This window comes from Panthera leo, chromosome D2, assembly GCF_018350215.1.
Source record: "Panthera leo isolate Ple1 chromosome D2, P.leo_Ple1_pat1.1, whole genome shotgun sequence".
In the NCBI taxonomy this organism is placed as follows: domain Eukaryota; kingdom Metazoa; phylum Chordata; class Mammalia; order Carnivora; family Felidae; genus Panthera; species Panthera leo.
The window spans coordinates 85802992-85814907 of NC_056689.1; the positions used below are offsets into that span (position 1 = coordinate 85802992).

An 11916-nucleotide genomic window follows, 5' to 3' on the forward strand; every position below is an offset into this window, starting at 1 on the left:
TGGCGTCCTGGGGACCACACCCCGCCTGGGAAAGGCTGTCTCTCCCTCCCTCCGTCACCCACACCGAGCGATCCTGCGACACCAGCTGGGCATCCCACCGCTCAGTTCTGGCACCGTCTCCCTGGAGGGGGCATCAGACCCCACGGCTAAGGCCTTGGTCCCACGGGGCTGCCCCTCCCCCACTGCTGACCCCAACTGCACCTGTGCTTTCGATCCACCTGCTGCGGACGGCCGGAGAGTGGCTCGCGGAGCTCAGAGAAACGCCCCGTGGTGCACCCGTTCAGGGCTTCGCGGGAGGACGTGGACGAGCAGCTGACGAAGGGGCGTGTGGGGCGAGACGTGGAAGGAGCTCCCGGGCCCGGTTCCGGAACCTGGAAGAGCCCTGAGCCCCACAGCTCCAGACTCTACGGCGGCTTCGTGGGCGTGTTGGGTCCTCACCAAGCCCCCCCGACCCCGCCCGGAGGATGGGGTGCAGGCGGGGCCACGAGCTGGCAGCTCCCACCGCCTCCTCACGAGGAAGGATCGTCACAGCGCCTGGAGGCTCCGAGGGACGCGGGGCCCCGTGCCAGCGCCTGGGGCAGAGCCCAACACGCGTGTCTCCTGTCACTTCACCTGCCGCTCTGCCAGACCGTTCTCTGCGAGCCCGGCCCACCACACCTGCTCGCCCTCCTCTACAAAGGTCTTCCCCGCCACAAGCTGTCGCGGGTCACAATCTGACCAGGTCCGGCCTCGTGACCTCTGGGGACACGTTCTGTAATCGCGAACCGTCTCCGAGCCCGGGGAGTCGAGCGCAGTCTCCAGCCCTCACCGAGAGCCCGCGGCCGTCTCTGCCGTTGGGGCGCACGGTCGGGGGCAGGCTCGGCTCCGTGTTTCACTCTCAGGCCCAGGAGGCACAAACCGGCTGGATCTTCGCTGTTCTGTAAGGAATCTGCACTAAACCACTGAAGAAAGACGGGTCTCTGGCAGGAAGAAAGCCACGGTGGCCCGTAACGCCGGCCTCGGCTGGTTTTCTCCCGACGGTGAGGTGCTATGCAACCCGCCCCCCCCCACCCCTGCCCAGCGTCCCCACCCCCCAGTCTGTCCTGCTTGGGAGGGAAGAGCGGCCCCCCGGGCGGTTATAAGGTTGGCGCTCCGGGGGACAGACCCCTCAGACGCCTGGAGGAAAGGGCTGAGCCACATCCCCGCGAGGCTCCCTCACACTCATATCTGGACGGGTCTGTCTCAGCGGGGCTCCTGCCAAACCACGGTCGGGGGCAGGGCCTGGGGTGCAGACGGTTTCAAGGGGGACACAGGCAGGCGGTGAGAGAGGCAGGACAGACAGACCCAAGCAATGGACTGCTGTCACTTACAGAGGTGGCCACTCAGCCATTATCACGAGTGTCCGCACTTTGCCCTTGGAGAGCAAGAGGGAGGCCGCGAGCCTGGGACGGTGGGGACAGCGCAGCACCGCAAATCTCGTGGGCGTCTATGCAGCACAGCCAACCCGGTGAGCCTCCTGGTTACACTGTAACTGTCACACCTTTACGTCTGTTTGTTTGTTGTTTTGAAGTATCATTTCCATGAAGTAGCGGTTATTAGAGTCTTAATTATGGAGAATTATTCCCAACTTCATCAAGACCCATAGGTGCAACATACTTAAGCTATTAAAATTTTGAAGGAAATGATTGCCCTGAGCTAAATCTCCAACGTGGAAAGGCGAGCTTGATGTCTTGGATCTCCGCGAGACCGTGGCCTTGCGGCGGCGACCGTGAGCACCGGCCACGCACGGCAGGGGCCGGGCTCTCCCGGCGGTCCCCGCGTCTCTGCCCCGGGGACCAGACGGGCCAGAGCTGAAAACCCCAGAGCCGCCCTCAACCAACGCTGGTGGCGGCAGTCAGGTGAACAGCCCAGCCCCTCACTTGCGGGAGAGGCCGGCTCCAGACCACGTGCCCGATGGCCTCCCAATCCCGCCAGGACCACTGCCCACCCCCAGCGGCTGCTCTCCTCCTGCTCTGCCCACACCCGGCTCCTTCCCTGGATCAGCCCCCGAAAAGGCCCTAGCTCTCCAATCTGTGTGGCACACCTGCTGCTGTTTCAATAAACTGTGTCCTTAAAAATTAACATAACGTAACGTAACATAACAACATAATGTAACGTGATGACATGACATAACAACATAACGTAACACGATGACGTGACATGACGTAACGTAACAACATAACTAACGTAATAACGTAACACGATGACGTAACATAACGCAACATAACAACATAACGTAACGTGATAACGTGACATAAGCTATGTCCTGCTGAGCTAAGCCCTCAGCCCGTGTTTGGAAACAGAAAACCCTTCATTGTAGCAGCACGATTATGACTTTTAAAAGAGTGACCCTGAGGCAGAGAATGATGAAAAGGACACAGATTGCTCAAAAATTGCCGGTTCCCGGCTTCAGAAGCCTCGCGCCTCCACGCGGGACTGCAGCGCACAGCAGCCACACTGAGGAAGCCGGGACGTGGACGGTGGTCGGCCACAAGGCCAGGACAGGGGCATGCAGCTAGTGTCTGGGTTTTCTGCATCTGGAATCATCTCACAGAGCGGGCCAGGGAGGCGCACGAGGGGGTCGGGACGGCAGACAGGTCGGGAATGCTCAGTGCAGGGTGTCCACGGAGGTCACGGGTGTGGGTGGGTCCCCAGGGAGAAGGGGCAAGGGTCAAGGCGGGAGGCGTGCAATCAGGGGCAGACGGGGGAGTGAAGTCATCACAGAGAGGCAGGGGGAGGGCCCGCTGACCGGTGCCTGAGGGCAAGGTCCCCCCTGCGCCCTATGGCTCTCCGTGTGGCCTGTGCCAGCTCCTGAACTCCAGCTTCTCATCATAAAACAAGGACAGTAATATTTCCTCAGGTTGGTGCAATCGATGGGATGACGTGCAAAATGGCGAGTGGCAGGGGTGGAGGGAGGTTCAAGTTCCCGGCACCGCGGCCACCCAGGGACACTTGTTACCTGCTGTAGGCCGGGCTCCCCGGGAAGCAGGCTGGGACGGCGTCTGGGGGCAGGACGGTGTTGGGGGCTTTTGGGGAGGGAGGGAACAACTTCGGGCACTGGAGCCGACACAGTGACCCAAACAGTGGCCACGGCCAGGCCCCCAGGAGCCGATGTGGCGGGCAGACATCCGGATCCGGGCCACACTGGCCACCCCACCCGGAAAGGACGTGGCCTAGGCAGGTCCCAGAGCGGAGGGCCCGTCGACGTCCACACTCCCATATCTGGGAACAGGACCTTCCTCGAAAGGCCCCGGGTCTTCACACCGCCGTCTGTCACGGTCCCCCAGCCCCGTGGAGCCAGTGAAGAGCTCTAGACGTAAACAGAAGGACCAGTCTCCCTGGTGTCTTCCGTCCCTGACGATGGCAGAGAAGAGGAGGAGTCACCTGGGCTCCCAGGTAAGAGGCCCCAGGGCCTGAAAGGAACTTTGCTTGATGGGAAACAGTCTGGAAACATAGAACCAAGCGAACGGGCGCATCAGCGAAGTTCTCTGGGCTACAGACTGGCAAGACAAGTGCCGATCCCCGTAGCTCGACTGATGGTCAGGGACATAAGACAGACAGCGGCCGGACACCCGTGGCTGGACAGCATCACTCTGCGTTCACAGGTGCAGGACTGCTGGGGCCCTGGCTCCCAAACAGCAGCTCCCGAACGCTGCCCGGACGTCTCGAACCCAAACCCGCTCTGCTTTGTCAAGACGCGACACCCCCGGCGCAAGACCGGGAGCCTCGCGCCAACTTGCCACGTGTGGACGGAGCGCATCGGGCACCCAGCACCGGGGACACGGCCCCGTCCTTCAGGACCGCGTCTCCAGGAGCCACGGCAGCACCAGAGCAAGGCCGGCCAATGCCTCTGTCAGGCAGCCTTCTGGAAGCTTCTTCCTGGAGAGTACACCACCAGCCACCAGAGCAGGGGGCCCGGGGGTTCCTCTGCACCAGGATCACACGTGTGCGTGGCTTGTAAAGTGCCCACTCTCTGTGCGTGGTGTTTCCCAGGACCAGCTCTCTCCTTGAAGGCCGGGTGCTGCCACGCAGCCCACGGCGTGAAGCGGCCGTGGCTGCAAGTTCCCCTCGTGGACATGGAGACAAAGGAACAGAGCGACCGTCACAGAGGCCTGCTGGCGCTTCTGCAGAAATGACCCTCGCGAAGGAACCCGGCTGTGTGGGCATCAGCCCAGGGGCGCCTGAGCCGGCTTGCTCACTGCGCTCCCTCCTGCCGAGCTCGGTTCCCACTACAGGAAAGGCTTCTCCGTGGTCCGCCTCAGTTCCCCGCTGGTCCCGGGGGGTCTGGAGCCTGTGTCTGTGGTCTGTAGGATGTCGGCCTCCCAAAGGCATGCAGTCCTGAGCCCGGAACCTGTGAACATGTCCTCGCACGTCAAAAGGGACCTTTCGGATGTGATTAAACTGGGGATCTGGAGGTGGGAGGTGACCTCGGGCCGTCTGGGTAGGTGTGACGCAGGACGAGTGTAGTAGCCGGGGGTCCCCGCAGACACAGAGCCAGTGGGACATACGTGGATATACAGAGAGACGGTTCTCGTGAGGATTGCCTCGTGGACTTTGAGGCTGAGAAGTCCCACCGTGTGCCGTCTGTAAGCTGGAGACCCCGGAGAGCTGGGGGCTGGTCCCGGTCCAAACCCAAAGGCCTGAGGCCCAGGGGACCGATGCCCGTGGGCAGGACAAACCGGGCATCCTGCAGGAAAGAGCCAACAGCGGCCCCTCCGCAGGGTGGATGGGGCCCACGTACACCAGGGAGGGGGCTGGTCTTTGCTCAGTGACGGAATCCAACACTAATCTCTTTCGGGAAGACGCTCACAGACGCACCCGACGTCACACTGCCCAGCTGTCTGGGCTTGTCTGTGTTCACACAGGTGGACACAAGAGTAACCTCATGGCAGGTCAGGGGGCCTCCCAGGGCGGCCGGAGGCCAGAGCCCCGTGGGAGGAGGTCACAGCCCCGTGGGAGGAGGCCACAGCCCCGTGGGAGGAGGCCAGAGCCCCGTGGGAGGAGGTCACAGCCCCGTGGGAGGAGGCCACAGCCCCGTGGGAGGAGGCCAGAGCCCCGTGGGAGGAGGTCACAGCCCCGTGGGAGGAGGCCAGAGCCCTGTGGGAGGAGGCTGGAACTGTCCACAACTGGCTTGGAAGGCGGAGGAGAGGCAGGGGGCTGAGGGGGTAGAGCCAAGGAGGTAGATCTCCCCGAGAGCTCCGGGAGGAAGGACAGAGGACGCGGCACGGTCGGCACCTTGACCTTAGCCCTGCTCCCAGGGCTCAGACTTCCCGCCCGCGGGATGGTCCGCTGATGCGTCTGTATCTTTAAGCCGCTGAGTCTGTGGTAATTCTGTAGCAGCAGAAGCCGCTCACAGGCTGCCTGTAATCCTTTATTTAAAAGTTCTCTTTTTTCTGGCACTTTTTAAGTGGCCGCCAGAAGCCGGGAATTCTCAGAAACCATCTTACACGCAGTTCACTCTTTTTTTTTTTTTTTCTGGCTAAAATCAGGTCCCTGCTTAGTCTAAAAGAACATTCTACCGTGCTCCATGCTGATCTAAATTCTAAGGAGGTAGATGAATCTTTGTAAACTGCACAGTAACAGGCAGGTCTTGACGATGAAAGTCATTTAAATTAAATTATTTATGCAGAGACGTGAAGCCAAGAGGAATTTCACGGCAGCAATACCAGCAGCTAAAGATGCGGGCTCGCCGGGCAGCAGGTCAGGGGACGGCCGCGCGAAGCCCCAGACCCTCAGCGCCCTCAGCGGCCAGGCTGACGGGTCTCCCGCCGGTGGGGCGTGCAAGGGTCTCAGGTGCTTCCAAATTCAAACAAGAATCAACACTTCCGCCCTCTGGCCGTTTGGTGCGCGGCGGGCTGGCGGTAATTACTTAGACGGTCACGCTCTTCCCTCTGGAAGTCGTGACGCTCCGGCCACACCCCCCCAAAACGTCTACCGGGCTTTAAGGGCCGGGTGGGCCCGCGTGCCACGTCAGACACTTCCCGTGTTGGGATGGGGACGGACGGGACGACGGTGACACGCACAGGAGCGCGCACATCCTGCCACGATCAGGCCTCAGCGAGGCTTCCGTCAGCCCCCTCGAGGGTGAAGACCCGCAGACCCGCTCCGATGCCGGCCAGGGACAGGCCCCACTCCCCAAAGCAAGGGAGGCCTGGCCCGTCTTGAAAGGCCAGCAGGCCTCCCCCCGGGGAAGAGGAGGAGGGGGAGGGTCGGGGGGCCCTGCGGGTGCAGCTGCCCAGAGGACAGGAAACTGCAAAGGTGCGTCAGGGCCGCGGGAAGCAGACAGCTCGAGCCTCCCGCCAGGCACACCGCCAGGTGTTCCGGAAGTGGAGTCCGCCCCACGCGGAGCAGTGAGTCCCGAGTCACGGCAGATCAGACCTTCTCCACCTCTGCCTCCGGGTTTGCTCGAAACGTGACCTTCACCTCCCGGAGGGGAGAAGGCGGCTCAGACCTCCTTGAAACCAGTAGGGAAGCGAAAACCAGGTCAGACTGACTCAAAGCGAACACAGTCAACAGATGGTGACGAAGCAGCGTGCAGGTGTGGGGCCCAGCGTGCAGGTGTGGGGCCCAGCAGGCCGGCCGAAGAGCGCGGTCAGCCAGCCGGAGGAAGGTGCTCGGGGAGAGGGCCCCCGACGGGGCTGTGACTCCAGATCAGCAAGCCGCCGCGCAGCGAGGGAGGGGGCCCCGTGACCCTCCCCGTCCTCCTTCTGACGCCTGCCGGTGGCCAGCGGCGGACAGCTCAGCCTCTCCGGGCTGGGAGAGGTGCAGTGGGTGGGGGACTGCTACAGACTGAACGTTGGTGCCCCCCCAGATTCACCAAGGATGAACGGTGCCTAACCCCCAAGGATGGCCTTGGAAGGTGACTAGGTCCCGAGGGTGGAGCCTCTATGACGGGGATTAGTAAGTACCCTGATAACAGAGACCCCACAGGGCCCCCTCGCCCCTTCTGCCTCATGAGGGCAGAGAGGGCTGGTGGCATCCGTGAACCGGGACGTGCTCTCTCCAGGCACCTGTCTGCTGGCACCCAGGCGCGAGGACACCAGTCTGCTGGCACCAGGTCTTGGACTTCCAGCTTCCAGAATTATGGCTCTCCACCCCCCCCCAGGAGGCTGTGGTGGGCTTATTCGAATAATCCCACAGTCACGTAAGGACCTGAAACCCGCAGGACAGGAATAAGCAAGCACAGGCACACGATACTGGGCTGTTTGGGTAGCGGCCTCATCAGCGGGCACGGTCGGCCATCGGAGGCTCCCGACTGTGCCGGAACTCGGAGCCTTTACCGTGGGCCTTTACCACATGTCCCTCCTTGTTCTCTCCCTCTCTTCCTAGATGCCTCCACCATCAGACGCCCCCAAGATCAAATTCCAGGTGGTCCTTTCCTGTCTTGACCAGCTTACGAGACAATGTATTTGGCTGACGGAGAGCAAACCTAACACGTAACACTTCCCTTGACGTCTTAAACTGTTCCCGAACACCTTCTTGGGGGAAGGGAACAAGGAGTGGTTGACGAGAATGAGAAAAATCTGGCGTTCGGATTTTTGTCAAATATTAGAAAACGCTTACGTTCTCCACCTCGCACTAGATGTACTATCTTGGTCAGGTGGGTGCTGTGCGGCCCACTGGGGCAGAACACTCTGGTGGAAAATTCTGACGGCCATTTCTGGGCAGTCGCCTCTGGTCTGGCGACAAGATGGCCCCGAGGCCCACGGAGCGCACGGCCACATACCGCTGCGTTGGCCGGAGGGGTGAGGGGACGTTGTCTCGCATTCGCCAGTGTTGAGTGCGCACACCTCTCCCGAGACAGAGTCCTGGCGTCCTCAGAGCTGGAGGCAATTTTCACGGTCTCGTTGACCCACAAATCCCCTCGGCTTGTCCATCATTTGAAGCTCATGGTTTTTTCCCAAATGGTTGAAAGTTTACGTGTATTTCCTGAAAGAAGTTCTCTTGTCCAAATAGTAGAAAATAGTCACAGAAATTGTTTAAGATAAATCACCAAACGATGCATCCCATAATGAAGTGATCAAGTTTAATGACGTTCCGGCTCCGTCTGTAAAAGCAGCAAGGAAGGGAATTTTCTTCAATTGTCAGGAGCACGTGAACCACACCGCCGAGCCGCCGAGCTCTCTGGGCAATTTCGGAAGCCACGTCGGCTCAACGTGCCGATCCTCGATCCAGTGACCAGCCCCCGAAGTGAATGAAAACAGGCCCAGTCCTGAAGCTGACAGAAACCACTTGAGCTGGCACAATGGTCTTCCTAGAGACGTTTCTTTGCACGTCCGCCAACGGCCAGTGCGTGCGCCAGGCTGCCCCCAAGTGAACACGTCCACTGACTGGGAGTGACCTTGGGCTGGAGGCTGCAACCCCCCGCCAGGGGGACCGGGAGACATGAGCTGCGGCCCCCTCCCCGGAGGCCCGGCAAATGCATCTCCAGCCAGCGGCCCTGAGCGCACCTCGGTGCTGACTCCCGTCTGGTCTTCCCAGCCACGCTGACCAAACGTGAACGGGCACAGGGACGCGGCCGTGTCCACCATCGGCTGTGTCTGCTGAGCTGGCCCCGCCCCACCCCTTCAGCTCCGTCACTACAAGGGAAGGGCGTCCTCTCACTCGGTCCACGAGCGAGACGAATGAGCCCTCGGGCCATGGCCATCCCTCGGCTGCAGCAGGCAGAGGAAGGTCCCCCCAGACAGGGGCGTCCCCCAAGTCCTCGCCTCTGCAGACGCACATCACCCCTCCAACGGGTAAAATTTCCTTTGGTGTCACGTCTGCACGACTTACAAAACCCTCCCCCACACCTGCACCTGAGCTCTGCCGACCACGGGAGCACCTGCTTGTGTCTGGGCCTCAGTCAGGGCCAGAGCGGGGAGCACACGTGGAAAAGCCAAGGCCGAGTCAGCCTGAGGTCACTACAGCCTCACTGCCTCCCATCGAGTCCTGGTGGGGACATGGCAGGACGGTGACGACATCGGATCCCCTGCACAGTGAATGCAGCTGGGGCTCTGAGCCACGAACCGGGGGGGGGCCCTGAACATCACACTACTTGACTTCCACTACTTTAAATCAGACGTGACTCCCAACCCATCCCCCCGGCAGGCTGGGGGAGGCCAATGTGACTCCTTATCGGGGTCCCCCATGGGTCATCCTACAGACAGAAGCACAGGAGACCCCATCCAGCTTTCCCCTGAAGCGGGACACCGAAGGCACCCGCTGCGGAGTGAGAACCGCCGCACAGCCAGGGTCCTGGGCATGTCAGGAGAACGGGGACCCAGCCTCCGGGGCCACACCCCTAGCTCGGCCGCACACACGTCTGCGTTCTCCGGGTGCTGAAGTGCAGGTGTCTGGGAGCAGGTGAGTGGCTTCCGCCCATGGGCGACTGGACCCGGGTGACAGCTGATCGTGGTGCAGCCCCTGGAGAAGGGTTTGGGGTTTCCCGCAAAGTTAAATAGACACCACACGACCCCACAACCCACTCCCGGGTGTTTGCCCTGAAACTGTGAAGACCCACGTTCACACAACCCTGCCCGAGACTGCTCACTGCAGCTGTATTCCTACCGGCCAAACCAGAAACAACCACAGTTCCTCAGCAAGCAAGTGGGTGGGCAGAGCAGACCATGCGTCCACACCGCAGGGGGGGCAGAGTGGTTCGGCCGTCCACACCGAGGAGAAGTAACTACTCAGAACAGCAGGAACAAACCGCCAACTCGCGTCCGCGGGGACAACTCGCCAAGAGAAGGAGCTGAGCCAGCCTCAAACCCTCCCCCCTGGAGCAAACATCCTCAGAAAGACAAAACCGCAGCATTGGGAAGGTGTCCGTGGTGGCCCCAGGGTCAGGCCTGAGGACACAGGCTGAATCCTCGCCCATGTCACAAATCACAGACCTGTCACCTAAAGAAGACACATAATTTTACTATACGTTACTTTTTTTTAACGTTTTGTTTATCGTTGAAGGGGAGCGAGGCCACGACCAGGGTAGGGGCAGAGGATCCGAAGCGGGTTCTGTGCTGTCACGCTGGAGCCTGATGCGGGGCTCGAACCCAGGAACCAAGAGACCATGACCTGAGCCAAAATCGAAGTCCGGCTTTCAACCCACTGAGCACCCCCCCCCCGCCCCGGTGCCCCCATACGTTACTTTTAACTCTAAAGCCATATTTAGAAAGAACAACCCAGAATAAAGGGTGAGTGAGGAGAAGATTAATCGCCCAAGACGGCAGCACCCTCCCCGGCAGGGGACGGCCCCCAGGGGTGCGGTTCTGATCCCCGCCCCGTTCCCTCTGACCCGGAGACGCTTCCACGGCTCCCCGCATCCACGGCCACACCTCTGGCCCCTGGAGGGACCAGCCCTCCCGCCTCACCCCTCTTTCAGCAGAGTCCCTCCGCCCAGGGCCACCAAGGCCCTCTGTGTCCCCACCTGCACGAGGTCGGCGTCCCCACTGACCCGATTTCCGGGCACCTATGGGGGGGGTGCTGCTCCTCTCACCATCATGGTGCCTCAGCGTACGTCCCGACTTCGTGGACCCGCAGGGCACGCCCCCCGGCGTCGTGGGGCCGCAGGGCCCGCCCCCTGGCGTCGTGGGGCCGCAGCGGACGTCATGGCCTCCTGGGGCCGCAGGGCACGCCCCCTGGCTTTGGGACGCTGCAGGGCACGCCCCCCGGCGTCGTGGGGCCGCAGCTCACGTCCGGCGTCGTGGGGCCGCGTCGTGGGGCCGCACGGCACGCCCCCTGGCGTCGGGACGCCGCAGGGCACGCGCCCGGCATCTTCCACGCCAGCCCTCAGCCGCTGCCTCTTCTCGCCGCGGATCGGGTCCCGGGTCTGTGTCGTCCTTACCAACAGCGACGGCCAGTCCGCAAAGGTGGGACGGGTGTCTGCAGAGACCCGTCCGTGGGAGACGCGGTGGCCTCTGGCGACCCTGGAGTGGCTCCCGGAAACCGAATCCTGAGCCTCCCGAACCCCCAGCGGTGGAATTCGTGGCGCCGACCCCAGTGACAACGGCAGGAGAGCGGGGACAGGTAGGCACGCCGCGCACCGCGCGGGACAGATGGGCCGGAGCCGCAGCCCCGGGCGCGAGTCTCGGCAACCGGAGACGAGCGCGAGCGGAAGGAAGGTGGAAGGCGATGTCGCCGGCGCACGGACGGCAGGAACACACAGATGTAAGTGGGGCTTACGAACGCATACGTGTCATTAAGAGCTGTGCCCAGGGAGGATCGCCAAGTTCAGAACAGCGGGTCCCTGCGACGGGAGCGAGGTGGGGGTGGGGGGCTTCACGGGGAACCTCAATCGTGTTGCTCATGTGTGAGTTCTGGAGATGAGTCACGGGAGATGGGTATTTGGGATGTTTTCTGTGTTTTCTACGTGCTTTAAATATTTTACGAGCAAGAAGAGCAAACGACAGAACAATAAGTAACATACTAATAAATAGCAATAAATAACAGAGGAGGTATCTGCATACCTGCGTGTGTTTCGGGGGGGGCTCCAGGAAGGACAGGTCGGGGCCTGCGGGTTGGGGGACGGTTTCGTCCTCTGCCGCGACCTTGATTTTGTTGAGTTCGGGTACCATGTGCACGTACCGTACCTCCGATTCATAAAAAATGACTTCGGTGTTGAACAAGGGACGGTGAAGGAGAGATGCCCTCGCCCTCCCCTCGCTCCTGCTCACGCAGCTTCACAAGCCAACCTGTCCAGCCGCGTCCTGCGGGCCACGCTCTGCCCTCAGCCTCACCTGCGCCACCGCGGCCCGTCCCACCCTCGCCTCCCGGGGCCCCTCCCCTCCCCTCCCCAACCTACAGCCGCTGGCCTGCCGCGCCTCCCCCGCCCCCCGGGACCCCACGGCCGGCTCGCACACGTCAGCGGCTCCCAGTCTCCTTGGGGAGCCTCTTCCGGGTTTTCGCCAGGACTCTGCCCGT

At 61.8% G+C, this 11916-nt stretch overlaps 1 protein-coding gene across 2 annotated transcripts in view; it reads right to left on the reverse strand.

Annotated features, from left to right (window-relative positions):
* The window catches only part of LOC122202411, a 46471-nt gene extending 35933 nt beyond the window's left edge, over positions 1 to 10538 (reverse strand). Inside the window, exon 1 of one of the 2 annotated variants that reach the window (XR_006194647.1) lies at positions 10424 to 10538. Coding sequence is in view for 1 of the 2 variants with exons in the window: in XM_042908764.1 (XP_042764698.1) it covers positions 10493 to 10498 (6 nt within the window). In the remaining variant the exon portion in view is untranslated. The remainder of the gene's footprint in view (positions 1 to 10423) is intronic. The other variant, XM_042908764.1, reaches the window with a different exon arrangement.
* Positions 10539 to 11916: the final 1378 nt, after the last annotated feature.